Source organism: Hypomesus nipponensis, chromosome 22 (assembly GCF_054491055.1).
Source record: "Hypomesus nipponensis isolate SF chromosome 22, ASM5449105v1, whole genome shotgun sequence".
NCBI lineage: Eukaryota > Metazoa > Chordata > Actinopteri > Osmeriformes > Osmeridae > Hypomesus > Hypomesus nipponensis.
The window spans coordinates 15,238,402-15,266,205 of record NC_140382.1 but is presented as its reverse complement, the minus strand read 5'-3'; the positions used below and the strand labels follow the sequence as shown (position 1 = coordinate 15,266,205).

Below are 27,804 nucleotides of genomic sequence, written 5' to 3'. Positions count from 1 at the left end.
CCGGTGATTGTACTGGCCTACAAGTGATTATGTTGGTATACAGGTTGTGATATTTGTCTACAATTTATGGTATTGGTCTACAGGTTATGGTATTGGTCTACAGGTTATGGTATTGGTCTACAGGTTATGGTATTGGTCTACAGGTTATGGTACTGGCCTCCAGGTCGTACAGATGATAGGACTGACTGGTCAGCCAGTCCTCATTAGCCAGCACATTGTGATGGACATCTCCTTATATGGTCAGGAGGTGTCCTTACATTCTGTCTGGATGATGTATGATAGGCCAGGCCTGCTGCCATGGTGATATTTAGAGGAATACCATCTACCTGCGGTAATGAGACAGTAATGAGAAAGAGAGATTAAAATTGAGAGAGAGACACAGTGTGCCTGTGCATGCAAGAGTGTGTACGCGTGTGTAAGGGGGTGTCTGTGTGTGTGTGTGTGTGTGTGTGTGTGTACGTGTGTGTTTTGTATGTGTGTAAGAGAGTTTCCATTCATGTGCAAATGTCTCTGTGTATACAAACAAAAACACACACACTCATCCCCTGAGTGTGTCTTTTGGGGACCTTTCTTGGAGGATCAGTCAGAGAATGTGAATATGCTGGCCGCCGTGGCAACCCCAAGACTCCCTACTAAAGAGGATATTACATCACCATGTCTTTATCTCACATAAATGGCCTTGTAGGCACTGAGGTAACACACACACACACACACACACAGACACACACACTTACAGTACACACACATACACACATGCAGTACATGCGCACAAACATACAGTACAGACACACACACCAACAAATTACATACACGCACACACACAGACACACACGCATACACTTATTTTAATAAGACACAGGAACTATTAGTTGAACAGTCACCCCAGCCAGGGGCTGGAACAAAATGTCAACTAGACCTATTTACCCTCTCCTCCTTTCCCTCTCCTTCTCTTCCTCTCCCCCCTTCGCTCCATTCCTTCCTATTTTTTCCTCTTTTCCTCCCTTTCCTTTCTTCCTTTTCCTTTTCCTCCTCTGCTCTCCTCTCATACTGAAACAGAACCACACAGGGACCTCCACACACCTCAGAGTGAAGTGCCCCCAGAGCGTCCCATGTGTGCTGCTCTGTGTGCGGGGACTAGCGTGAGGAGGGATTGCTGGCGTGTTCTGTGTAAACCTGTCCACTTAGCCCGCAGAGCAAACTTGCTGAATTATGTCAGAATTTGACTGATATCAGAGAAATACCTACATGGGCTCACTTGGCAGGAAGTAATGTGTGTGTGTTAGTCATTCCATATCCAAGCTTTGACATTTGCATTCAGGGTTTTACATGTCTGATAGACCTCTGTGCGCGTGTGTGTGTGTGTGTGTGTGCTGGGGTGAATATGTGAGTGTATGTATGTGTGTGTGTGTGCGTGTATCTTGATTAAGTTAAATTCAACGTACTAAGTCCTTGGATCAAAAATTCTCTACGTTTGAAAACAGCAAACAGCACAGGAAATCCAACAGAGTTTTGATGCAAAGTGTTTTATTAGAATACAAGAAAGCAGGGTGATTCCAAAAAATGTGAGTGTGATTCTGCAGAACCAGACTAAAGATATCCTCTCTGAACACTCTCTTTTACATCAAAACCTTATCAGTTCTGTAAGTTTACTATTGGTACAATATTTGTTTTATCACAATTCATTTGACATCCTATTGGTCTCTCTCTTTGAGAGATTCAGATTGCAGGTGCATAGAGAATTCATATATTTTTTGTAGACCTACTCTAACCTTGACAGCCAGTCACACTGGGCTCCGGCCTTATCACTGCTGGGTCTTGTAGTTTTCTTATGATAGGAACTTGCTTGCACAGATTTATCTCACACCCACCCACAATCATCCAGATGAACACTTTGGTCTGAATTTTCTTTCTATATCTTAGGGAAAATACTAAACAGTCAACAGCTTTGCATCAGGCTTTTTCCAGTAGTGTAACATATAAAGGTATGAAATTAAAAGTATAAGTATGATTACAAGGCATCTTTCAATCATATAATCCATACTCATTCTTCATCTTCATAATTACAACAGTGTGATATTATTCCACTTCAATCTGTGGGAGAGTGTGCACGTGAGAGTGTGCTTCTGTGCATGAGTATTTCTGTGTGTGTGTGAGTGTACGTGTGTGTGTGTGTGTGTGTGTGTCTATATAGGACAGGGTAGATCCATATGGCAGCACTCCAGTTTGCCTTGGGGCTTTTCCTGTGTATTCAGACGTCTCCAATAACAACAATAACAACAATTAAAATAACAACGCTGTAATTATTCTATATTTAACATAACCGGAACATACCGTAGCATCCTACACACATGTTCACATTAACATTTAATTTCCATTTTAAGTTTGTTTAGCGTGTTCACTGTTGATAAGGATGTGTTGTAGATGTTGGAGAATTATTCACCTCCTAATGTGGATACAGACCTAGAGGTATATGTGTAACGTTCCGTGTGTGTGTGCCCAGGCAGTGCAGTCTTTGGTAATGAGACCAGGAAGTTGTGGCATACAAATGTAGATTACACACACATACATACATGCATGCACACACACACATTCATGCACACACACACATGTATGCACACACACACACATGCATGCACACACACATGTTCACCCCAGGTGCTCATCTACGTGACAACAGGAAACAGCATTCTCCTGAGGTGAAGAATATTGCCATTGCCACGGCAACATTGATGGATCGGTTTAGACAGAACCAGGGGGATGCTGGGAAGTTATTTGGGAGCTTATGTGGATGACAGTGCTGCAGGTGAACAAAGACAGACACGCGCAGCCACATACACACTCTCACACACACATAGACGGTCACACACGCACACAGGCACACACGCACATGCACACACAAACTGACAGCTCCAAATGAGTGTATCACTGCTGTGTTCAGATTCTGTTTGTTAGTCTAATAAGGCATCATGGTGCAGTAACCTTTTCTAAAGTTGTTGGTTACATAACCATGATCACCACTACAAGCACTCTCAGTCTCAAATCTTTTCATAAACCATCAAAGGTTTGTGTGTGTGTGTGTGTGTGTGTGTGTCAGTCAGTAACCTTTCCTAATGCCCTCAGTCAGATTACAGAGATATAAGTCATCATTCAGGAGTCTGAATCAGGAAGGGGACAAAAAGCACACACACACACACATTCATACATCCATCCATACATACATACATACATACATACATACATACATACATCAGAATCAGAAATTGATTTATTCGCCATGAATGTTTGCACAGACAAGGAATTTGCTTTGGCAGGGAGGTGCATACAGTAAACATATAGGAATCTTACATTTAAATGTGGTCTAACTATATTAAGGATACATAAACAAGCAATACTAAGTGGAATACAATAAAAAAATAAAAATACAACATACAACAATAAAACATACATACATACATACATACATATTATCTTTCATACACACACACACATACACACACACACACAAACACACACACATACAGTACACATGCACATACATACAGTATATACAATACATGTGCACACACACACGCACACCCACAAACTAAGCATCCAAGCTCCCCCTCTTATCCAACTAAATGAAAAAATAGATTCCACTTCGGATATGTTTTATGTATGAATAGACCGGAGGCTCACCAAGCTCATTGTTAATAAAGAATACAAGATTTCTCGCACACATGCACTTGCGCACACACACACACAGGCACACAACACACACACGCACACACACATTAACATAGGCCTGCCTCCGAGGCAATATTTACCATTATTTAATATTCATGAAACAACGAGACAACGGCTTCTCTGAAGATGGACGGAGCGATGGAGGGAGAGGGATGCAAGGGTTAAACGAGGTATAAATGAATTAGAGAGATGAAGGGAGAAATGTAGGGAAATGTGGAGGGAGAGATGGAAGAAGGTTGAGTGGTAGGGGTGTGTTGATGGACGGATGAAGAATGGCAATAAGAGGGGGTAAAAAGAAGGGCATGGCCCCTTGTTTTCTGGTTGTCTCTCCATGCTTTAATTACAGGTCTAGTCCATGAGGCTGGACTCCCCCGTGGCTTGAAGGTGGTACAGCTCCATCTGTGCAGCTCAGATGGCCTGGAACAGACCAACTCACCCGTGGACCACTCTCTTGGGGTGGGGGGATTACATGGTCAGATTTGATCTCCCAAGGGTAGTATATAGACAAGTATAGATGCCAAGAAATTCACACACACACACACACATATACACAAATACATACTGGGCCTGCCTGAAGGGAGGGAGGGACAGTAGAGTGAACAGTGACAAAGAAAGAGAGAGAGAGAGAGAGAGAGAGAGAGAGAGAGAGAGAGGGGCAGAAAGGACAGAGTGACATCTCTACTTCTTGACGTGATTGGCTTGCAGTAATGCTTCAGGCAGGAATCAGCCAATTAAGTATCTGACGTGGAGCAATCCAATCCAAAGCAGGATGGGATATTTATCTAGCATATGACACATTGGATGTGTTAATGAGTTAGGAGCTTACGAACTACGCGGTAATGAGCTACGAGTTGACGAGCTAGGAGTTAACGAGCTAGGAGGTAACAAGCTAGGACTTAACGAGCTTGGACTTAACGAGGTATGACTTTGCAAGCTAGAAGCTAACCAGGCGTCCCTCCCGGAGACAGGAGTTTATAGACAGCACCAGTAGAACTCTCTGCTCTGGCCTCCACCGTTGCTCCTGCCCTGAGGTCTTCCTGTGTGTTGAGCACAGAGGTTTCCCTGAGTGTACACTAAAGAACGCCAATGTTTCCCTGTGTGTACCCTACAGAACGCCATTGGTTTTCTGTGTAAACCCTGTGGAACCTGGAGATTTCTGTCTCTCAAAACCAGAGGTATTCCTGAGTCTACAACCCAGAGGTATTCATGTGAGTTAAACGTTCCTACAAATTGCAATAAATCCAAGGTTTGGCAAAACTTCGGATATTCCGAGGAAGATGGACAATTTGTCAAGACCCATGCAATTGGCAAGATATGTCGTGCTGCTATAAAGTACACAGGCAGCACGGCTAATATAGGTAGTCACCTGAAGAGGCTGGTATTTGTGTGGAGACGTCTGCGTCCCCCTCGGATTCAGCTATAGCTACAGTAAGTGGCTAGCTCCACCGGTACCCCGAGCAAGAAGACTGGTGAGCAAAGCAGGGCTGCCAACTTTTCAAAAAACCTCCGAGTGAGATTTGGTGCGGCCAACCAACATTTTGCTGGGTACAAAGCAACCCCCCCCCCCCCCCTCTCTCTCTCTCTCTCTCGGCAACATTACACGTGTGTTTGCATTTGTTTTACATTCAGGGAACACATACAACAGGAAAGAAGGACAGGTTTAAGGCAAGGTCCAGGCCTGATTTTATTTAATCTTTTGTCAGAGACTGTTTAATATGTGAAGTAAAACTTTTTTAGTCAATTTATGATTTGCTGTCTGACAAATAAATCATTATATATTAAATCTTATTAAATTGCATAGCATCATATTCTTTCGCATCTCATTGACTTGCATCGTGTCAAATCGCATTGCATTGCAATAGGGGTGAAACGTATCCTAGTAGTTGCTTTTACGTATCTTTAATGTATTGGATCGTTGGCAGTGCATTGAGATGTGTATCACATCGTCCTCACTGATGGAGATGCACATCCCTAGTATATATATAGATAGTGGATTTTTCTCGTCAACAGCAAACAGGGACCAACACAAAGTCTGAGACACGACCTCTGTCACAGCTTAGCAGTCAGCTGCTGCTGGTGCAGCCTGGGGCTGCTCTTTAAGCTGTTTGTCTTCACTTCCTGTGTATGTGTGTGTGGGTGTGTGTGAATGTGTGTGTGTATGTGTGTTCAGGGGCTGTGTGTGTGTGTGTGTGTGTTGTTTCTACGATCATGTAGAAGTTCATTTATGTGAGTGATTTTGAGCTTGCATCCTTATGCTAATGTCATCCTTTAACACCAAGCCTGTGAGTGTGTGTGTGTGTGTTTGTGATATGATAATATAAACCTTTCCATAAAGCCAGAAAGCTTCCCAGAGAGAGAGGGTGTGAGAAAGAGATAATGTGCATGAGTGTGAGAGACAGCGAGAAAGAGAGAGGAGATTGAGGCACTTGAACCACTAAACTGCTAAACTGATCATTATATGGGGGAGTGATAGGAGGGTGTGTGTTTGTGTCAGTGTCTTGTATCTGTGTGTGTTTGTATGTGTGTGTATTTTTGAGTTTACCCAAGACATAAACTTATACACACAAGCACACACAGATAACTCATTGCAAACATGGAAACATCCAGAGCCAGACCAGTTTAGACCAGTAAATCCACTGTTTGTACTAAAGAGATCTGCTGCCACCCAGTGTTCAGTGGCAGTACCACACCCTTTGAATAACAGGTTATTGTTCTGTAGGTGTAGTCTATGAGGCTATATGTCACAAACATTTATAGCTGAACTTGGGAATGTGTGGAATCACCTATATGAGACACATAAAGATAGTAGTCCCTATGTAGCTGACGCCCTGTACCCAACACAAGTATGTCATACCTAACATCAAGCCTCGGATTAATTCTATGCTTGTCTAGACAACTGTAAGCGCCTTCCCTCTTCTTCTCTAGTTGAGGGTGTCTCCAGGAAATGTCTCTAGACCCTTGTCTCCCCCTGCTGGCGGGACTAGGACATGGCAGCAGAGTAAAAAAGGAAAGAGCTGGGACACAGTAACACAAGTATAGTTTATTGACGCAAGCAAGTTTGTTCCTATAGTTCATAAAAAGCCACTGTCAAGCTGTTGGCACATGTATGTACATAACCATAACATATTCAGAGCAAAGAGAGAGAGAGAGGAGAAAGCGGAGACAAGTCAGAAAGTATCAACAGGTCAATACAGAACATACTCAACATCATCAGAATGAGGGGAGGGATAGGAGAGGGGGTGAGGAAGAGGGAGAGGGGGTGAGGAGGGACAGAGGGTGTAGAGGGAGAGAAGGTGAGGGGGAAAGGGTGAGGAGGAGGGAGGAGGGAGAGGGGGGAGGGTAGTGTATAATTACGCACAGGAGAGAGGGTGAGGAGGAGGGAGAGGGGGTGAGGAGGGAGAGGGTGAGGAGGGGGGAGAGAGGGTGAGGAGGGAGAGAGGGTGAGGAGGGAGAGAGGGTGAGGAGGGAGAGAGGGTGAGGAGGGGGAGAGGGTGAGGAGGGAGAGAGGGTGAGGAGGGAGAGAGGGTGAGGGGGAGAGGGGGTGAGGAGGGAGAGAGGGTGAGGGGGGAGAGGGGGTGAGGGGGAAAGGGTTAGGAGGAGAGGAACAGGGAGGAGGGAGAGGGGGGAGGTTAGTGTATAATACTGCACAGAAGAGAGGGTGAGGAGGAGGGAGAAGGGGGGAGGGTAGTGTATAATACTGCACAGGAGAGAAAGCTGCTGACTCAGCGAGACAAGGCAGAGAGGAACACACAAACAGAAAGAGGAAAAAGAAATCTTTTTTTATCAGTAAAACTATTTAACCATTGAATGCATAACCATGCCACACGTAACAACTAGATTCACGGTCTTTACCAAGTACAAGATTATTAGTATTATCTTTAATATCATTATAATTATTGTTGAAGTAGTTATCAGGATATGACTGATGTCGACAGAGCCCCTGCTGTCTGGAATGTGCTTTTCTGGGCCCCTGGTAGGAAATGACCTGAAGGACTGTGTTCATAGATTTACACTGACATATGTACAGGGCAGAACACTGACAGAACATCTATTTACTCTCTTGGTTATTTTAAAAAGTGAACAGTTAAAAACAATGTGAAGGTACAGTACCAGTCAAAAGTTTGGACACAATTGAAATGGGAAAATGTGTCCAAACTTTTGACTGGTACTGTATGTAACCCTGTGGTAGGTCATGGTGAGAAATAATGGCTCAGCGTTCAGATAGAATGGAGGAATGGAGAGATGGAAAGGAGGAGAGAGGGAGGGATGGAGAGATAGAAAGGAGGAGGGAGGGAGGGATGGAGAGATAGAAAGGAGGAGGGAGGGAGGGATGGAGAGAGAGAATACAGGATCTCACTAGGGCCAAACATAGACAGCTTGTCTGTCACTACATATCAAAGTCATCATCCTCATCATTGCTTTCGACCTGTCTCTCCCAGCCAATCCCCTCCCGGCTTGACGAGCATCTGTGTGTGTAATCAGTGTGGGTGGAGTTTATGGACACCTGACACCGAGACACTTTGGTCACAATGAAGAGAACGGAGTCATGTGGCCCCTGAAAAGAGTCATGTGACCCCAGAGCCATGTGACTTGGCCCTTAGAATGAGCAATACTTTTAGGAACAAAGAGTTATACAATAACAATCCCCCCCCGCCCACACCCCGCCCCTCCACCCCCACCCCTGTCAGGTGACACCTCCCCCCACCTTGCTAAACACACCAATCAAATGTCAGACTGGACAACAACGTGGTTGGACCATGTGACAGCCCACGTGACCATGACTGGTGAGTCACTGTGCTACTAACATGTGCTGTCTGAGGTACCTTACTATACACACCACCAAGGAGGCGGGGGGAGGAGAGGAAGGATAGGAGGAAGGATGAGGTAAGGAGGGGGGAGATGGGGGCTGGGGGGTAACAGGAGCAGGTCTCCCTGTAACAGCTGTGTGACATCACACCCACCACACAACAACAATACAACACCCCACAACCCGGTGCACCACTGAACACGAACATCACTGTGTCTGTTTGATCTGCTTGTGTATGTCAGGTGTGTGCGTTTGATCTGTGTGTCAGCGGTGTGTGTGTTTGAACTGTGTGTGTGTGTGTGTGTCAGGTGCATGCGTTTGATCTGTGTAAGTCAGGTGTGTGGGATGGTGTTTGTGTGTCTATGTGTGTCTAGGTGTGTGAGTGTTTGTTTGTCTATGTGTGTGTGTCTAGTCTATGTGTGTGTGCGTGTGAGGGAGGCTGTGTTTGTGTGTCTATGTGTGTCTAGGTGTGTGAGTGTTTGTTTGTCTATGTGTGTGTGCGTGTGAGGGAGGCTGTGTTTGTGTGTCTATGTGTGTCTATGTGTAAGCGTTGAGTCGTTCTTTAGAGCGTGTTGAGTGGATATCATGCAGCTCCTGCTCTTCTTTGGACTTGATGTCTTCGTACTTCTGCATCCGGCTGGCATCCTTCAGGTAGGCCCAGTTAGCAGCAATGGCCATCAGGTAGTGGACCTGGGGGTGCGGGGAAGGGGAGGGTGGGGGCAAGGTAGGGGGGAGTATCAGGGGACGCAGGGAGGGTTGGGGTGCAGAGGAGAGTGGTAGGGCGAGGGGGTGGGGGAGGGGGGGGGGGGGGGGGGGGGTTAGAAGGTTAGATGTTAGAACTGCAGCACTGACATGAGAGGGTTACTCTTGACCTCAATCAGATTACTAGCAATTAAACCTCAATGCAATACAAGTACAGAACAACCACAGCCACAGCATAACCAGGAATACAACTGCAGACAAGCTGTTTTAGTTGCTTTAGTGACGCGCCATTTTAGTTCCAATCCTCTCTGGGAGATTATTATGGTCTGTTAGCTGCTCAGGGTGGGTGGGGATGTTAACCAATTTGCTGTCGTTAACATAGTCATGTGACAGGTACAAGTGGTCCCCCAAGGGCGGAGCTAAGACCCCAGGTGGCAAAGTGAGGGGTCAGGGGTCAGAAGCGTGTGCAGTATCGGCCATGTGAGCTCAAAGTTGTGTAGTTACGAATGAGAACCCCTACACCTGCAACCTGGGGATGGGGAGATGGAGAGAGAGATGGAGAGAGGGGGGAGAGAAAGAAGGAGAGAGAGAGAGAGAGAGAGAGAGAGAGAGAGAGAGAGAGAGAGAGAGAGAGAGAGAGAGAGAGGAGGATAAGAAAACAAAACAAGAGAATTAGGTGAAAGGGTGAAGGTGGAGAGAGTGAGAGAAAGAGTGAGATAGAAGGGAGAGGGGACAACAGACCATAATAAACAGAGGCACTTGTTGTTGTAGGACTAGTCCTGTCCAGCAGGTGTCAGTAATCTGCTACAGCCCTGAAGCTGCAGATTGCTGCATATCTGCATCAATACCTCTTTACTTCCTGGTTTACATTGCTATGGTTACTGGACATGGCTGAGAGGGCGGGGCTTCTATCGTGTCGTCTATGCACTGTTTCTTTACAAGAACGGACTCATCCTTTTAGTAAAATCACACGTGTCACGTTCATTGGTACATCACATGGCTGACAAGCATCTGTGTACGTGTGTGTACATTTGTGTGTGTTTGCATGTGTGTGTGTTTACGTGTGTGTGTGTGTGTACATGTGTGTGTGTACATGTGTGTGTGTTTACGTGTGTGTGTACGTGTGTGTGTGTGTGTTTACATGTGTGTGTGTTTACGTGTGTGTATGTACGCGAGTGTGTGTGTACATGTGTGTGTGTTTACGTGTGTGTGTGTGTGTGTGTGTGTGTGTGTACGTGTGTGTGTGTCCTAGCTAATCCTGGGTGACTCATCGTCTGATGCGTTCCCATGCATGGCCATCAGGTGGCGAATTTACAGACATTTGTGTAGACGCACACACACGTCCAGAAGGGCACACTCACACAGGAACACGCAGACACAAAGAGACAGTGCAGTCATGGTAGGAGCCACTCCCGCCAAAATAACGATGGAGTGTTTTACCCCAAGTGATGTGCATCGCTCTCTCCTTCCCTCCATCCTCCTCCTTACCCATTCTCTCCTCCTACTCATCCCCCTTCCCACCCTCCCCTCCTCCTCTCTCTATCCTCAATCCTCCACTCTCTACCCTGTTCATCCAACCATCCTTTTCTACTCCACCCCTCCATCCTTTTCTCCTTCTCTCTTCTCTATCCCTCTCTTAAATAGGTGTCTCACCATCATGTAGGAGCTGCTCTCAACCTCTCCTCTCCCTGTTTCCATGGCAACACCTTCACATGCATTTCCAATGTTCAGTGCATCACCTCTCTCTTTCTTTCTCACTCGATCTCTCTTTCTCGATCTCTCTCCATCTTGTGTATTTTTCGCTCCATCTGCTTTTCTCCTCTCTCCATCTGCTTGTCTCTCTCTCGATCTGTCTCTCGATCTCTCTCTCTCTCCATCTGCTTGTCTCTCTCTCTCTCCATCTGCTTGTCGCTCTCTCTCCATCTGCTTGTCTCACTCTCCATCTCCCTCTCTTTCTATTCTCTCCTCTTGAAATATCAGTATCTTACCCCATATGCTTTCCATCTTTCTTTACATCCCTCCCATCATCATCCCACCTACCTTTCCATCCTTCTCTCTTCTCCTCCATCTACTGTACCCCCCCCCCCTCCCTCCTGGGTTCTGCAGAAACACCCTTTTCAGTGACAGCTGGAGGGTCCATTCAACACTAGGCAACCCAGACGCCAATCAGAGGAGAGGAAGAGGGGTCTCACCATGGCGATGACAGCAGCTCCCGCCCCAGCCAGAGCGCAGACGTACAGGTGGAACGTCAGGTCCAGCTGCAACATTCAAAGACGATACAACTTTATTACTTATTACACTAAGAGCCAACACAACTTTATCAGTACAAACACAACACGCTTTCTCCTCATCCCCTCCTCCTCCCCTCTTATCTTCTCCCATCCCTTACATGTCCCTCCTCCGTGCCTTCTCCTCCCTTTTCCCCTTCTCTCCTTCTCCCCTTCTCCCCTTCTCTCCTTCTCCCCTTCTCTCCTTCTCCCCTTCTCCCCTTCTCTCCTTCTCCCCTTCTCCCCTTCTCCCCTTCTACCCTTCTCTCCTTCTCCCCTTCTCCCCTTCTCCCCTTCTCCCCTTCTCTCCTTCTCCCCTTCTCCCCTTCTACCCTTCTCCCCTTCTCTCCTTCTCCCCTTCTCCCCTTCTCTCCTTCTCCCCTTCTCCCCTTCTCCCCTTCTCCCCTTCTCCCCTTCTACCCTTCTACCCTTCTCTCCTTCTCCCCTTCTCTCCTTCTCTCCTTCTCTCCTTCCATCTTCAACCCCCCCTCTCACCTCGTTGGATTCACACATCTTGAAGAACTTCTCAGATCCTGTACACACTTTCCTCTCTTCTGAAAGGGCCACCAGACCTGACACACACACACGTAGCAGAAATAGACACGTAAAACACACCATTAATACACCTGTACACAGACAACCCATTACATTCATACAGTCAAAACACACCCACACACCATTAAAATGTGTGTATACACAGACCATTAAAATATGTAGACACAGATCATTAAAACGTGTAGACACAGATCATTAAAACGTGTATACACATATCCAAATAAAACACACACACAGCATGGGTGAACCTTACCAAACTGGCGCAAGTCCATGCAGAGGTTGGCTCCCTCCACCAGGGAAGTGTTCTGGCACAGAGACCAGACGTTGTAGAACATGAAGACGGGCAGAGAGGAGAAGGCTGTCACCCCCAGCCAGGCCAGGAAGAAGAGGTAAGAGAGGAGGATGAACTGGAGGAGGTAAGGAAAGAGGACAGGAGAGGATGAGATAGGAGAGGATGAGAGAGGAGAGGATGAGAGAGCGGGGGAGGGGTGAGAGAGGAAAGGATGTGAGAAGAGAGGAGAGAGAAAAATTACGTTTCGCAAACATTCAACGAAAAACCCTTCTGATAACTCTCACATCTCCTCCCCCCTACCCCTACCCCGCCCCCCTCAGTCCCCAGCCTCACCCATGCGCTGACACAGCGTCCACACGCTGTGATCTTGAACTCTCCGTACAGGTCCCTGATGGCGCCCGTGGTGAAGAAGCCCTCCACCAACAGCAGCATGCCCAGCACAAAGAACGCCGCCGCCACGCCGTAGATGACGTACTTCAGGATGTCAATACTGGTGGGACACGCACACGCACATGCATGTGCACACGCACAAAGAGAAAAGGATTCATGTTGTGGGAACCAGCAAGTATTGACAGCTTAGTGTGTGAAGTGGTTTCCAATTTTCTTTGTGGGTTTATGCACTCCTCCATCTACAGGAGCTGTCACACCTGCCATGGCTAGAAACATGTTCCTGGTCACACACACACACACACACACACAGACACACACAGACACACACAGAAACACACACACACACTCAGCAGGCAGAGTTCCGGTGAGCAGGTGTATTCTGGACAACCCAGAGTCTTTTCAGGAGGTTTAAATCTCCAAACAGGACTCAAGCCAACACACACACACATACACACACACACATTCACACTTACACACTTTTGCTTTATCTCTCTCTGCTGTGTCTGGGAGTGAACAGGTGGGGGGGGGGGGAGTAGGGAAGGAGGAGGGAGGTCATTGAGGGAGAATTTGACAGGATATTCACGTGTACGGTGCTGGTCGTCGTGGTCACTCACATGGCGAAGACGTCGAGGGTTTCCATTGGTGCTCTGACCAGCTCGAAGTAGTTCTGCAGGATGATGACGGTGCCACTCAATGCCTCGTGGCCACACCCACAGAACAGGGCCACCCCCATGTAGAGCAGGATGGTGGCGAAGAGGGAGGCATAGGGCAGCCCCCCCACACACTTAGTACAACACTCTGCACACCCTGGTGGGGAGGGGGGGGGGAGACAGGAGAAGAGAAAAGGGATTTAGAGAGTGAGAGGAGAAGAGAGAGTTGGAAAGGGGGAAAAGGAGAGAGTTAGAGATTTGGGAGATGAGAGTTGGAGAGAGGGGAGAGATGAGTCGGAGAGGAGGAGGCGGAGAGACGTAGAGATATAGGAAGATGAGGAGAAGATAAGTAGGGAAAGAAGGACATTAGGAGAGAGTTAGAGAGAGGAGGGGGAGGAGGAGATAAGTAGCAAAAGAGGAGGATGCGGAGAGAGAGAGAGAGAGAGAGAGAGAGAGAGAGAGAGAGAGAGAGAGAGAGAGAGAGAGAGAGAGAGAGAGAGAGAGAGAGAGAGAGAGAGAGAGAGAGAGAGAGAGAAAGAGGAGTAGAAGGAGAGAAGTAAAGACAGAAGTGGATTCGATTTTCATTCCATCCCTTCATTCCCTGCCTGTACACCTTTCTAATCATCCCTCCATCCCTCCCCTGCATCTAACACACTACTCCATGCATCCCATCATCTGTCCATCCATCTAACTCACCTTCAAATTCACACTCATCCACACATCACAGCATATCTGTGACCATAACAACCAACAGCCAACCACATAGCGGCCCATCCCTGTTCATCTGTCTTAAGGGGGAGCCATTAGTGTTACTGTGGCCAATCATAATCACCCGGAGATGATTGATGGCTTTAAGAGCCACTCAGCAAACAGTATTGATCAGAGGAGCCAATCCTTACTGGATCTGTCTTGTCAGAGCAGGTCTACTATATCTCACACAGTAAACATACACACACACATGCACGCACACATTTACTCTCACACACAAACACACACACCTACACACACACATTAACCATAAATGTTGTCCTTTCAGTGAACCTGAAGTTTGAACAAGTTACATTATACAAAGGGTCAGGGTAATGGTGTTCAACTGGACTGAGAGGATGAGAGTGTAATAGGATGAGAGGGTAAAAGGGTGAGAGGGTGAGAGGATGAGAGAGTAAGGGTGAGAGAATGAGAGGACGAGAGGGTGAGGAGAAATGATTGATCTTTTTAGGCAAGTGATTCAGGATGATCCAGCAGGACAGATGGGGAGTGTGTATGTGTAGATCTGAACCAGCTGGACCAACAATCTCATACTGCCTGGCATACAGATGTCAGCGAGACAAGGCATTACAACTGAACTAGAAATGAAGCTCTTCTCTCTGGTGGGACCAGCAGCCCTGCTTAACTACATTTACATTTCTATATATTTGTCTTCATTTAGCAGACGCTTGTGGACAAAGACGTGTACGAATAGTGCATATATTGTTGCTGTGTTCGGCGCTATGTAATTTAAATACTGATGTGTGTTTGTGGGGCGGGGGGGGGGGGGGCTCCACCCCCCTCATTTACAGCAACAAACCACGGCTTGACAAAGAGATCCCTCCTGACCCCTTTCGCTCTCTATGGCTCCTCTCCCCCCTTGCCCCCACCCTGCCCACACCCTCTCCCCCACCCCTATCCTTTGTCTGTCCATCTGTCAAACATGCTCGCTGGGGATTTTACCCCAAGCTACCTAACACACGCACAATCGGCACACTTACAAAAGCACACACACATACTGACGAGACAAAGCCCAATGTATAGTCAGAAGAACCTCTCGTGGCTCCATTACCCTACCAGCTTTGGTTTCCACGGTAACGCCTGTTTTCTCCACCGGACTCTTGCATTCATGATTGTGTGTGTGTGTGTGTGTGTGTGTGAGTGAGTGAGTGATAGAGAGAGAGAGAAAGAAAGAGAGAGAGAGAGAGAGAGAGAGAGAGAGAGAGAGAGAGAGAGAGAGAGAGAGAGAGAGAGAGAGAGAGAGAGAGAGAGAGAGAGAGAGAGAGAGAGAGAGAGAGAGAGAGAGAGAGAGAGAGAGAGAGAGAGAATTGTGCAATTGGGCTCATGGGACAGTGAGTGTACCAGCTAAGAAGGTTGAAGAAAGCAAATGTATCATAACTAGCTTAGCCTACCCCTAGTATTACCTAGCACACAGAGATCACATTAACACACTAGCCTAACCTAGCCTAGTGTTTTGATAGAGATCACAGTGATGCATTACCCTAGCCTAGCCTAGCATAGAGACAGAGATCAGAGTGATGTATTACCCTAGCCTAGCTTAGCGTAGAGACGATGACAGTAACACATTAGCCTAGCCTAACATACATGGAGAGATGGGTGTGTGACTGTGTGAGTGACAGTCTGGCTGTGTATATGTGTACACCTCCTCTATAGTGAGACAGACAGGTCTCTGACTCATCTGCGCATGTTTAATCAACCAGCATGGTTGCCATGCCAACAGGCAAGGGCTCAGAGCTGTGTGACCCACTTTGCTGTGGAGTCACCATGACAACGCTACAGCACCACGACAACCAGTGGCTTAGGGGGAATCTAACTCGTTACACGAGAGAGGGCAACTCCTGGGCAGGAGGTTGGGTCAGGTAGACTGAGGTTGGGGACAGTTAGACTGAGGTTAGGGCAGGTAGACTGATGTTGGGGTAGTTAGACTGAGGTTGGAGGCATGTAGACTGGGGTTGTGCAGGTAGACTTGGAGCTGGGGGCAGGGAGACAGGGACTGGGGGCAGGCAGACTGAGGTTGGGGGGCAGGCAGACTGAGGTTGGGGGGCAGGTAGACTGAGGTTGGGGGGCAGGTAGACTGAGGTTGGGGAGCAGGTAGACTGAGGTTGGGGGGCAGGTAGATTGAGGTTGGGGAGCAGGTAGACTGAGGTTGGGGGGCAGGTAGACTGGAGCTGGGGGCAGTTGGACTCTTGGGCTCTTTCCTCCCTTTCTCCTCTCTCTCTTTCTGTCTCTGTCCTCCTTCTCTACAGATCCACGAGTGCAGCCCGCTCATGGATGTTTGAACATGGAAACTTTTCTGTCACTGGCTAGTGGGATTTGTAGTCTCAAGAGATCATACAAATATCAAGACAACTACAAACATGTGAGGTAGGACCCAAGGTAAACATGAACATCATGTGAATTGTGAGTAATGTGGTATAATATACTGCATCCCTCCACAGTACCCACACACACTCGCAGCGTGAGTCACCAGAGCTATCTATTATTGACAGTAAGACTAGAGAAATCTACCGGGACACAGCGACATTAGAGGGAAATCAATAGAGTAAAAGACATCACCGACCACATCTATCATCGCCTGGCATGATGGAACAGGAGACTAGATATAGACCACACTAGAGAGACCAGAGCTAGACCACACTTGAGAAGAACAGACTATATAGACAAGAGCTAGACCAGCCTGGAAATTTCAGAGCTAGACCTGACTAGAGAGACTAGCATTAGACCACACTGGAGAGACCAGAGCAAAAACCAGACTGGAGAGACCAGAGCATTGCTGAGAAGAACGATGTCTGTGACATCATCTGCTGACGTGTACTGTCAACAAACAAATTCACAACCCTGGAGGGGTGGAGGGTGGAGGGATATAGAAATGGAGGGATGAAATGAGAGAGGATAAAAGGAGGGGGGGGGGTGGAACGATGGGTTGACGTAGGAGTGGAGGTGTGGAGAAATGAAAGTGTGAATGGAGAGAGGATGGATGGGTGGAGGGTTGGTGGGATGAAGACATACTGGTGGTGATGGGGTGGTTTACAAATATTTTAGGATGGAAGTCAAGGCTTTATGCTAGAGCACCAAAGCGAGTGTCTGTGTGTGTGCGTGCGTGCGTGTGTAAGGTACCACAGACATCATTGAGCAGCAGCTGGTTCATAAGTGATAATGGGTCTCTAACGGGTTTCCCCTCGGTCCAGGGTTAGGGTTAATCTACACACACACACACACAATCACACACACACACACAGGTTTGTTTTACTATCCTAGTGAAGACCAACAATTCACTCCCCTTTAAAATGGTGTAATTCTAACCTAACCTTAACACTAATTCTAATTCTAACCCTTAACCCCCAAATAAACTCTGGAAATAGCACTTAAAGTTGTGGGATCTATGAAGATTTCCCCCACACATGTGTATTAGCCGTGGGTTGAATGGTGAGATGTTGGTGGTGTTGTAATGTGTTTATCTTCACCATTCTATGGGGGAACCGGTCTATCCACACTCTCCTGTCAGACCTGCATGGATCAGTGCTGGTATTTAATTTCACTCCAGCAACTAGATCGTCCAGACAACAGATCAATAAAGTTTCAGTGTTATTAAATCTGACTGTGATTACACCGCCTCACAGTTATGCTGGATATAAACCATTTATATTGTCTTTCACTGTATCTGTCACACTGAATCAAACACACACACACACGTAAATACATACATGTAAACATACACACATGTGTGAACGCACACACACACACACACACACTTGAAGAGGGTATACAACTACAGCACTCTACCATCTGCTTAACATGAATCATTTATTTTTGTCTCAATCCCTGCAGGAGTTCTCAGTGTGTGTGTGTGTGTGTGTGTGTGTGTGTGTGTGTGTGTGTGTGTGTGTGTGTGTGTGCATGCAAGAGAGTGTAGAATGTGTCTTTGTAAGAGGGGTATGTGTGTGGATGAAGAGGTCTGTGTATGAGGGGTGTGTGGAGGGGGTGTGAGGTGTGTGTGTGTGTGTGTGTGGAGGTGGGGGTTGTGTGTGGGGGTTGTCTGTGGGGGTTGGGGTTAGTGTGTGTCACCGTGTGACAGTAAGACTGTAAACACAAACATGTTTGTGTTTTGATAGAATGTCCATGTTTATAAGATGATGGACAATTTGTGTCTAGAACGAACGAATGCTGATTGTAAATCTTTGTGTTTGTGTGTGTGTGTTTGTAGGTGGGAGTGATGATATATGGCTGAAGGATGTTTGCCTCTTGGAAACCATTACAGTATTTCACTACCTAATCTCACCCCTCTCTCCACCTCTGTCCCTCCAGCACTCCATCATTCCACCACTCTCCCCTCTCCCTCCTCTCTTTTCTGTCATCATCCCTCCTTTCCTCCTTTCCTCTCTCCTTTCATCTACTCCATCACTCCCTTCCACTCTCCTCTCCCTCTCCCCTCGTTCTCCACCTCTAAGGAGATTTGCATTGATGTTTTAATGCTGGTGAGTTCTGTTTCTTTTGTGGTGTGATATAATGAAGTGGAAATGATCCATAGAGCGAGGCAGAGGTGTAGAGGGAGGGAGGGAGGGAGGGAGGGAGGGAGGGAGGGAGGGAGGGAGGGAGGGAGGGAGGGAGGGAGGGAGGGAGGGAGGGAGGGAGGGAGGGAGGGAGGGAGGGAGGGAGGGAGGGAGGGAGGGAGGGAGGGAGGGAGGGAGGGAGGGAGGGAGGGAGGGAGGGAGACTTGGCTGTTTACTTCTAGCACCATGCCTAAACAACCCCTAATGCACAGTACACAGCATGCCTCTCCTAAAGTAAACAACTCTGTCATATCCCACAAATCCTTTTTCAACAACACCGACACACACACAAACGCACACACACACAAGCACACAAACTCACACATGCAAGCACACGTAAACACACAAAGAGAGAGAGAGAAAGAGAGAGAGAAAGATGAAGCTTTTTCCTGTCAAACCGACTCCACAGCCAGAACAGCAATAAGCAGAGTGATATGAAGGTGGGTAGAACAAGAGAGAACGAGAGTAAGAGAATGAAAGACAGAGGCCAAGGAAGGATGAATGGATATAAAAACAATATTCTGTATGCTGTAAGCCGCTAGTCCCCCGCCCCCCCCCTCCCCCCCTCATCAGAAGTGGGTCAGGAATAGCGAGGGAGGGAGAGGACGAGAGGAATGAGGGGAGTGCTTAGTTAAAGCAGAGACTCCGGGAAGACTATTACTCTGACAGGAGAGCCCCCTCCCCTCTATCCCTCCTTTTCTCCATCTTTCCCTCTCTCTCTCTCTCTCTCTCTCTCTCTCTCTCTCACTCAAGCCATACCTCTCTCTCCCTCTTCCTCTCCTGCTCCCTCCCTCCCTCCCTCCCTCTCTCTCTCTCTCTCTCTCTCTTTCCTCTCTCTCGTTCTCTCCACGTAAAAGCCATGTTGGGTGGGGCTGGGCGAGAGGGGAGTTGGGGGCAGGGAGGGGAGAGCAGGATGGGTAGGGGAGGGGGCGGGGAGGAGGGAGGAGGGGGGAGAAGAGGGGAGGAGGCGGAGAGGAGAGAAGGAGAGGGAAGGAGGATAGTAGAAGAGAAACAAAGCCTCTGTTTTGGGTAAAAGATTGGCCCGAGCTGTTTAGCGGCTGGTACAGGACAACACCTGGAACCATTGCATCACCTATACAGAGCCCCCGTCAGCCATGGTGACAGCAGAGAGAAAGACTGATCCCACAGGCATGGGTGCTGCACTGATAGTGAGGTGGGGGGAGCGGGGCGGGGTGAAGATGGAGGGAGAGAAAAAGGAGGGAAAGAGGTGGAGAGAGAAATGGATAGACAGAGATAGGATGGAGGTAGATTTGGTGCTCTCTCAGTGAGCCATCACGACAGGCGTGCAGCAGCTCACAATGGAACTGAACAAAGACTATTCCCACGACGCCTCCCCCTACACACACACACACACACACACACACGTCTCTCTCTTTGGCAAAACATGCGTCTCCTCTAACCCCCCTTCCCACCAGCCCCTCTCCTCTGATCCAAACATTCTACGTCCGCAGAACCCCTTCCCTCCTTCCCTCCTTTCCTCCCTCCTTTCCTCCCTCCCTCCCCTCTTCCCTCCATTTACCTCTAGCTGTGTCAGGGACAGTGAGAGAAAGAGAAAGAGGAGAGAACTAGAGATAGTGAGACACAGAGGGACACTGACAGAGACACAGTGACAGACATAGACGAAGAGCATTAGAGACCGACACAGAGACAGGGAAAGAAAGAAAGAAAGAAAGAAAGAGAGAGCGAGAGAGAATATAGACCATAGCTCTATGTAGACAAAGGAAACAGGTATCTACGTACACAGGACGAAAAAAGAGATGGAGACAGAGAGCGATAAAGAGATGGAGAGATAGATAGTCTCCTGTCCTACCCTTTCCTCCCTGTCCTTCTTCCATGTTGTCCTCCATGTTGTTGACTCTGCTGCAGACGCTACAATCCTCTCTGTGGCGTGTGTGTGTGAGAGTGTCAGAGTGTGTGTGTGTGTGTGTGAGGAGGCAGTGTACTGTAGCAGGGGCTTAGGGGATGTCCTCCTCTCAGCCCCCTCCCCTCTCTCTCTCTCTCTCTCTCTCTCTCTCTCTCTCTCTCTCTCTCTCTCTCTCTCTCTCTCTCTCTCTCTCTCTCTCTCTCTCCCTCCCTCCCTCCCTCCCTGTTTCTCCCTCCCACTTTTTTATTTTACTGTCTCCTTCCCTCCCGCCCTTTCTCTTTCTCACTCTCCCTGCCTCTCTCCCTTTCTCTCTCCCTTTCTCCCTTTTCTCCCTTTCTCTCTGTCTCTCTCCCTTTCTCCCTGTCTCTCTCTCTCCTGGATGATAATCTCTCCTCTTCTTTCCTTTCCTTCCTCCTTCCCTGCCTTCTCGACTTGCTTCTTCCCCCCTTCCCTTTCTCCCTGGTTCAGCTTGGAGGGCTAGAAACAGGACTCCACACGACTATCTACCTTCTAGACACACACAGACAAAGAGAAGTGTGTGTGTGTGTGTGTGTATGTGTGTGTGTGTGAGAGAGCCTGATGCTGAACACCCTTCTCTCTCAGGCTGCAGTGTGCTGGAGGATGAGGGGACTCTAAGCAGATTAGCCAGTGTAGCTTGGTACCATAGAAACATTTTCCGAACAGAAGCCAACACTACGAGTCACACAGATGGTGTTTGTGTCTGTCTCTTCTGGGTGTGTGTGCGACAGAGAGAGATAGAGAGAGATCGAGAGAGAAAGGGGAATGTCCAGGAAAAGGTTCTGTTTAGCTCCTCTGTGTCAACCATCACTCAGACATTACTCTCCATCTCTCTATCCTCTCCCCTTCTCTCCTCCTCCTTCCATCGCAGGGCTAGTTCTTCCAGACAGTCAGATTGCACTAAAGCATCCCTTGATGTTTTAAATAGCTCTCCAAAAACACCATGAAATATTCACTCACTTTTCTCCTTAAATAGTAAATATGCCCCCCCTCCCCACCCACCTCCTTTTCGGTTCTGTTCTGCAGTCTGTTTCAAGACCTGTGTGTGTGTGTGCGTCTGTGGGCATGTGTGTGTGCATGTGTGTGTAGGTGTGTGTGTGAGAGAGAGAGAGAGAGAGAGACAAAGAGAGACCGAGAGAGAGAGAGAGAGAGAGAGAGAGAGAGAGAGAGAGAGAGAGAGAGAGAGAGAGAGAGAGAGAGAGAGAGAGAGAGAGAGAGAGAGAGAGAGAGAGAGAGAGAGAGAGAGAGAGAGAGAGAGAGAGAGAGAGAGAGAGAGAGAGAGAGAGAGGGAGGACCAGAGGCAGCTTCCTGCATCTTTCATGCTGTTCTCCTCCAGTTCTGAGATGATGATGTCATACTCCACATTTAGGCTGTCAACACTCGCTGCCACGGCAACAGCCGCTATCTCTAGGTTTCCGTATCGCCTCGCCAACAACCTCCCCTGCCTCGGCAACCAGCACCATCACCTTGGGAACTGACTTAATCCCTGTTACAGGGGTTTGTGGTCCATCCACAGTATTTGTTCTCTTCTCAATCTCTCACACACACACATGCACACACACACATTGTGTTGCAAGTCATTGAATTAAGAGAATCTGCCCCGGTTCTCCCATCTGACCAGTACCTGCGGACCAAGGCAATAAATCAGGTTAGGAATTTTTGTCTCAAGCCTCCGTCTTTGTGGTCTGGAAAATGTGGGGTTTCCTTAACAATGAACCAACACTTTTTTGTAGTTTGATCATGTACAGACTGTTGTGTCACACTGTTATTAGCCACAAGCCAGCATGCTCCAGAGTAGTCCCCCCCCCCCCCCCCATCCCAAGACTAGTCTGCCCCTTCCCCCTCTAGACCAGGCTGCCTCTCAAGGGCATTAGACACTGCATGGGACAGGGTCAAAGGTCACCTCTGTAACATGGGAGGTGGATTCCTGAGAGGATTGTGCCTGGGTCACACACACACGTTACACACTCCCTACACACATTTTCACACAATTTCAAACACATACACACACAGACACACACACACGCAGGGCTTAGCAGGAGGGGCACAGTGTACTGTACTGACCACACATTCAGCTGCTGATGCTACTAATCTCAGACCTGGCACTGACTGAGGAATAGGAGGCGGGAAAGCAGGAGACGGAGGAGGTGGGGGGGGGGGGGAAGAGAACAGGGACGAGGCCAGTGATGGTTATTCCATCCTGACAAAGGCGGACAAAGCTGATCATAATATTACACACGCTCACAAACTCTCTCTCACACACACACACACACACACTGTCTCTTGCTCTCTTACACACACACCACACACACACAAGCACACATCGCCTGTTTGTCTGTCTGTCTGGAAGGATGAGGGTTTCAGTCTAACACTGCCTGCTTGTTGGAATGATGAAAGAAGTCCATAGAGAGAGAGGTGGGAAGAGAGGGCAGTTTAGAGGGGGCAGCAAGGAGTTATTTACCCCACATGTGAATCCCTGAATGCAGAATGAGGCAGAAACTAATGTTCTATGATATATATGAGCCTGCAACCCAGCCTTAGTGTTATAAACCAGTCTGTTCAAACCAGCCTGTTATAAATCAGCCGGTTACCTAGTCTGTCTGTCTGTTCAGTCTGAGTTTGTCTAGGTCGTACTGAGTCTATAGCTGTTTCAAAACCAGCAAGCAAGTTAATCTCTTCCAGCATGAGGTGGAGGGCATTTTGGAGACGGTTTCCTGTTCCCTTTAACTCACACCACGGTCTATCCACTGTTGTTGATGTGCTGAACCAGGAGATTCCTGGCTTCGACTAGCTGCATGTGTTCACTATGCCGATAACAGACCTGTTGTGACCCTGGGTCCAGTTGGTTGCAGTAAGCCACCATCAGAAAAGTAAAGTCAACGTAAAAACGTCCTTTGCAAATAGTTTCTGACGCTCTAGATGACAGTGTGGACTAATAGAGTAAAGCATTGATCTACTCACCCATCAGACTTTCCGGTATCCAGCTTGTGTTTCAGAAGAATTCTCCTGTCTTAGTCAGGGGGAACGTTCAGGTCAACGAGTCTTTTGTGGGTCGTGAACCAAGAGTCTCTCTGGTCTCAGGAACCCCGGGCAGCGGGATCAAGGCACGTCACTCTAATCGCTTTCACAGGCGGGGATCTCGGAGAGTGAAAAAAAAAAAACTGAATCAATGAGGTTTTGTCCGACCGACATAATTAGAAACCAAACTACAACAGTCGGTATTGTTGCGAGGTGACGGGTCGCTGAGACGGGTCACTTATGCACAGTTTTGGAGAATGAAACTACTCACAGACAACGCAGTCTAGCTCTGCTCTTGTCAATATAAGCATTAGAACATTGTAGGAACCAACTAGTAGGCCTACTGTATGAAATCAGTTGTAGGTTGTTAGATTTAAATTTTTCCATAGTTTTTGCTTCTATCGATTTCCTTCACTTTCTCTCTACGGTGTCTCTCATCTCTGTATTTTGCAATGTTTCAAGTTTGAGGGGATTCGTTTGAACTGGTGTCATGACATTAAAATGCTTGTTTGTAATCTTCCACCCCCCCCCTTCCCGCCTTCTCTCTCTCTCTCTCTCTCTCTCTCTCTCTCTCTCTCTCTCTCTCTCTCTCTCTCTCTCTCTTTGTCTCTACATATAAAGCCCTCCCTCGACATGTTTCCAATTGTATAGGCTCCAATGAGGTGCTTAGACTCGCGCTTGTTCTATACCTATCACAAATTACATTAATATTCTATTAATTCAGTCAGCTAATTCAATTTTTCAACCCGTGTTGGTCTATTCTCTCACATTACTACACGATCACCGCACACACCCCTTTGTTCTGTGTGAACATCATAAACAAGATGACATTAACATAAGAGGCGTCGCGGCGCCACCCAGCGGTCAAAGCATGGTATGACGTGTTGATCAGGCTCTACTGCGGTATTGCTGTTGTACTGGCTACATACGCGTCAGATAAGCCTCTCTTACCCTCATGACAATGCCTCTCATACCCAAAATATCACCAGAGTTCAGAGCGAGCACACTTTAGGCTTATGGCATTTGACATAATTTGGGCATTGTCTCGCAATTAAAATACAAACGAATGACACTGTAGAGCCAAATCCCGTGACACACTACTTAACGTGTGAACGTGTGTACGTGTCTACGTCTGTCTAGGATTGTGTTCGTGTGTCTTCCACAAACTCATGTATGCATGTTTGTTCGACAAACGTTTGTATTCCACAAATTAATTCAGTAAAACCAACTTCGACTCGGAAACGAAACCACTGATTTGGAATTAAGAAAGCTAGCCTATATTTAGGAGATGCATGTGTAGAGCGTTATAACATTGGAACGATTCTCTGCACGCTCTGGACAATGCGGGAGTCCCCGCCCACAGCTCGAGATGGCTCTCTAGTAGACCACTTATCTTCAAGAGACAGAGGGATTGACACCATCCAGTTTTGATTGATTCCAAGCTCAGCCAATAGCTATCCAGGAATGCAACAACTCGGCGTTAACTAGCCAATGTCTGCAGCTACAACAAAGCGGCTTTGACAGAGCCCAGTCCGCAAGTGTGTGTGAGCAGCGATTTCAGCACCACTTCGCTGTCCACCGACACGACCGCCGAAGGTAAGTCAGTAACAGCGTTTCAGGTCCTCAACGCTTGCAGTGTTTTCATAACATAACCTGTTCATGCTAACTGGGGCAGCTGACCACGAACGCTGTAGACAGGGCGCGAGCTGACACTGCCCGGTGGGAAGCATACTTAGTAGAGAGAGACGGCGGCGCGGGCGCTCCGGGGTGCTATTCAGCACACCTCCCGTGGTGTATCTCCTGGGGTGTATAACTCATGTTGTCTTCAGCTTCTCGTGTGATCTCTAGTAACAGTTACATTGAAACACGACCAGCCAGTCTAATAGTTTCAGGGTAACAGCTAGCTAGATTATGAGACTATCGAGCCAGTAAGCTCTTTACTCACTGAAAAGATCAGAACGAGAGAGGCAGGCAGGCAGCAGGTAGGCATGCAAGCAGACAGGCAGGCTGGCAGACACAGGAAGGCAGTCAGACAGTCAGGAAGGCAGACAGACAGTCATCTTGCAGTCTTTCTGAAAAGGGAAAAGTTAGGCCAGGCTCTCATAGTACTGACCTGCGGGAGGGAGACCAGCCTCTAATCCTACTAACCCGGTGTATACAGGTGTGTGTGTGTGTGTGTACTGTAGGTCAAGGTAAGGAATATCAACACATGTGACTATGTTGTTTCCCTGCCAGGTGAATACAGGTGTGTCCATATTGAGGTATTTCTATATACAGGCGTCTATCTCTAGTGCAGTTAAATGTGGATATCTACGGGTGTGTGTATTTACTGGTGTGTGTGTGTGTGTGTGTATACCAGTTTGTGTATAGAGATGTGCCTAAGTCCAGTGAATCTACAGGTGTGTGTATATTCAGCAGTGTGTATCTACTGGTGTGTGAATATTCAGGTGTGTGTACTTTTTGGTGTGTGTATCTACATGTGTGTGTGTGTGTGTCTGTGTGTATGCAGGTGTCAGTGTCTAGTGCTGTGTGACGCTCTTCCCCTCCCCAGACTCCAGAATAACACACTCCCATACTCTTCCTGGGTAGTCACCACTCCCAAAGGAAACACACACACACACACCAGCAGCTACAGCACACCCAATTAGACACACACACACACACACACCCATTAGACACAAACGCACATGCACATCTATTAGCGACACACACACATTAGACACACACAGGCTTTGGAGGTTTTACAAAGTAACAGTTTGAGGAAACAAGCCATCTCGGAATAGAGGAAGGGTGAGGGAGGGAGGGAGAAACAGAGAAATAGGGGAGAGGGAGGGTGAGGGAGGGAGGGAGAAACACGGAGATAGGGCAGAGGGAGGGTGAGGGAGGGAGGTAGAAACAGAGAGATAGGGGAGAGTGAGGGAGGGAGGGAGGGAGAAACACGAAGATAGGGGAGAGGGAGAGTGAGGGAGGGAGGGAGAAACACAGAGATAGGGGAGAGGGAGAGTGAGGGAGGGAGAAACACGGAGATAGGGCAGAGGGAGAGTGAGGGAGGGAGGGAGAAACACGGAGATAGGGGAGAGGGAGAGTGAGGGAGGGAGGGAGAAACACGGAGATAGGGGAGAGGGAGAGTGAGGGAGGGAGGGAGAAACACGGAGATAGGGCAGAGGGAGAGTGAGTGAGGGAGGGAGAGGGAGAGAAACACGGAGATAGGGGAGAGGGAGAGTGAGGGAGGGAGGGAGAAATAGAGAGATAGGGGAGAGGGAGAGTGAGGGAGGGAGGGAGAAACACGGAGATAGGGGAGAGGGAGGTTGAGGAAGGGAGAGGGAGAGAAACACGGAGATAGGGGAGAGGCAAGGTGAGGGAGACGGGGGGAGAAAATCAGAAAGATAGTGAGCGGGAGGAAACAGGTTCTGTTGGATGCATTGGGACCATGTTCAGCTGCTCTAGGAGGGTTGCCCTGACCCTGGTGAGAAGCTCAAACACACACACACACTGATTATCATGACTGATGCTGACAGTTTTTCTCCCATTTTATCTTGCTCTTGCCTCTCTCTCCCTATCTTTCTATATCTCTCTGTCTCTTTCACCTTCTATCTCTCCTCTCTCTCTCTCTCTCTCTCTCTCTCTCTCTCTCTCTCTCTCTCTCTCTCTCTCTCTCTCTCTCTCTCCTCTCTATGTCAGTACCACTTCAGTTGAGCCTTTCTGAGATTCTGTCTTCATCTCCGTGGTAACAGCAGGCTGAGTGGCCTCTCTGTCTCCCACCCCCGCCAAAGCTGTCCTATTACACACACATCCACCCCAACACACACATCTACCCCAACACACACATCCACCCCAACACACACATCTACCCCAACACACACATCCACCCCAACACACACATCTACCCCAACACACACATCTACCCCAACACACACATCCACCCCAACACACACATCCACCCCAACACACACATCTACCCCAACACACACATCTACCCCAACACACACATCCACCCCAACACACATCCACCCCAACTGGCTGTTGGCATACAGACAGTGTCTTCTCCACAACCACCTACCACCACTGTGTGTGTGTGTGTGTATGTGTGTATGATGTGTGTGTGTTCTTATCGTCTGTCTCATTGTTCCTCTGCCATTATCAGACAGGACAGCATGACAGGCACACAACATGCATATA

General features: G+C 48.0%; 1 protein-coding gene across 3 annotated transcripts; it reads right to left on the bottom strand.

Moving 5' to 3' along the window:
- Positions 1 to 6,748: 6,748 nt before the first annotated feature.
- On the bottom strand, positions 6,749 to 23,736 carry gpm6ab (glycoprotein M6Ab). 3 transcript variants are annotated; one of them, XM_084687505.1, is made up of 7 exons: positions 23,569 to 23,736; positions 13,351 to 13,543; positions 12,680 to 12,836; positions 12,308 to 12,461; positions 11,995 to 12,071; positions 11,425 to 11,490; positions 6,749 to 9,220 (listed from the first exon to the last, which is right to left on the bottom strand). In XM_084687505.1, exons 1-7 carry the CDS (start codon positions 23,570 to 23,572, stop codon positions 9,068 to 9,070), a joined length of 804 nt encoding a protein of 267 aa, XP_084543631.1. In that variant the 5' UTR covers positions 23,573 to 23,736; the 3' UTR covers positions 6,749 to 9,067. The 3 variants fall into 3 exon arrangements, with proteins under 3 accessions (XP_084543631.1, XP_084543630.1, XP_084543632.1); XM_084687504.1 differs by lacking the exon at positions 23,569 to 23,736 and adding an exon at positions 20,536 to 20,626; XM_084687506.1 differs by lacking the exons at positions 6,749 to 9,220; positions 23,569 to 23,736 and adding exons at positions 9,350 to 9,761; positions 20,536 to 20,626.
- Positions 23,737 to 27,804: the final 4,068 nt, after the last annotated feature.

Bases quoted from the DNA above. Each gene is read 5' to 3' on its own strand.
- gpm6ab (XM_084687504.1), bottom strand. From the start codon at position 20,572: ATGGAGGACAACATGGAAGAAGGACAGGGAGGAAAGG. The intron at 13,544-20,535 runs GTAGGACAGGAG...CCTCCCCACCAG, and splicing joins AGAAGGACAGGGAGGAAAGG to GGTGTGCAGAGTGTTGTACT. The intron at 12,837-13,350 runs GTGAGTGACCAC...GTGTCCCACCAG, and splicing joins ACCCTCGACGTCTTCGCCAT to TATTGACATCCTGAAGTACG.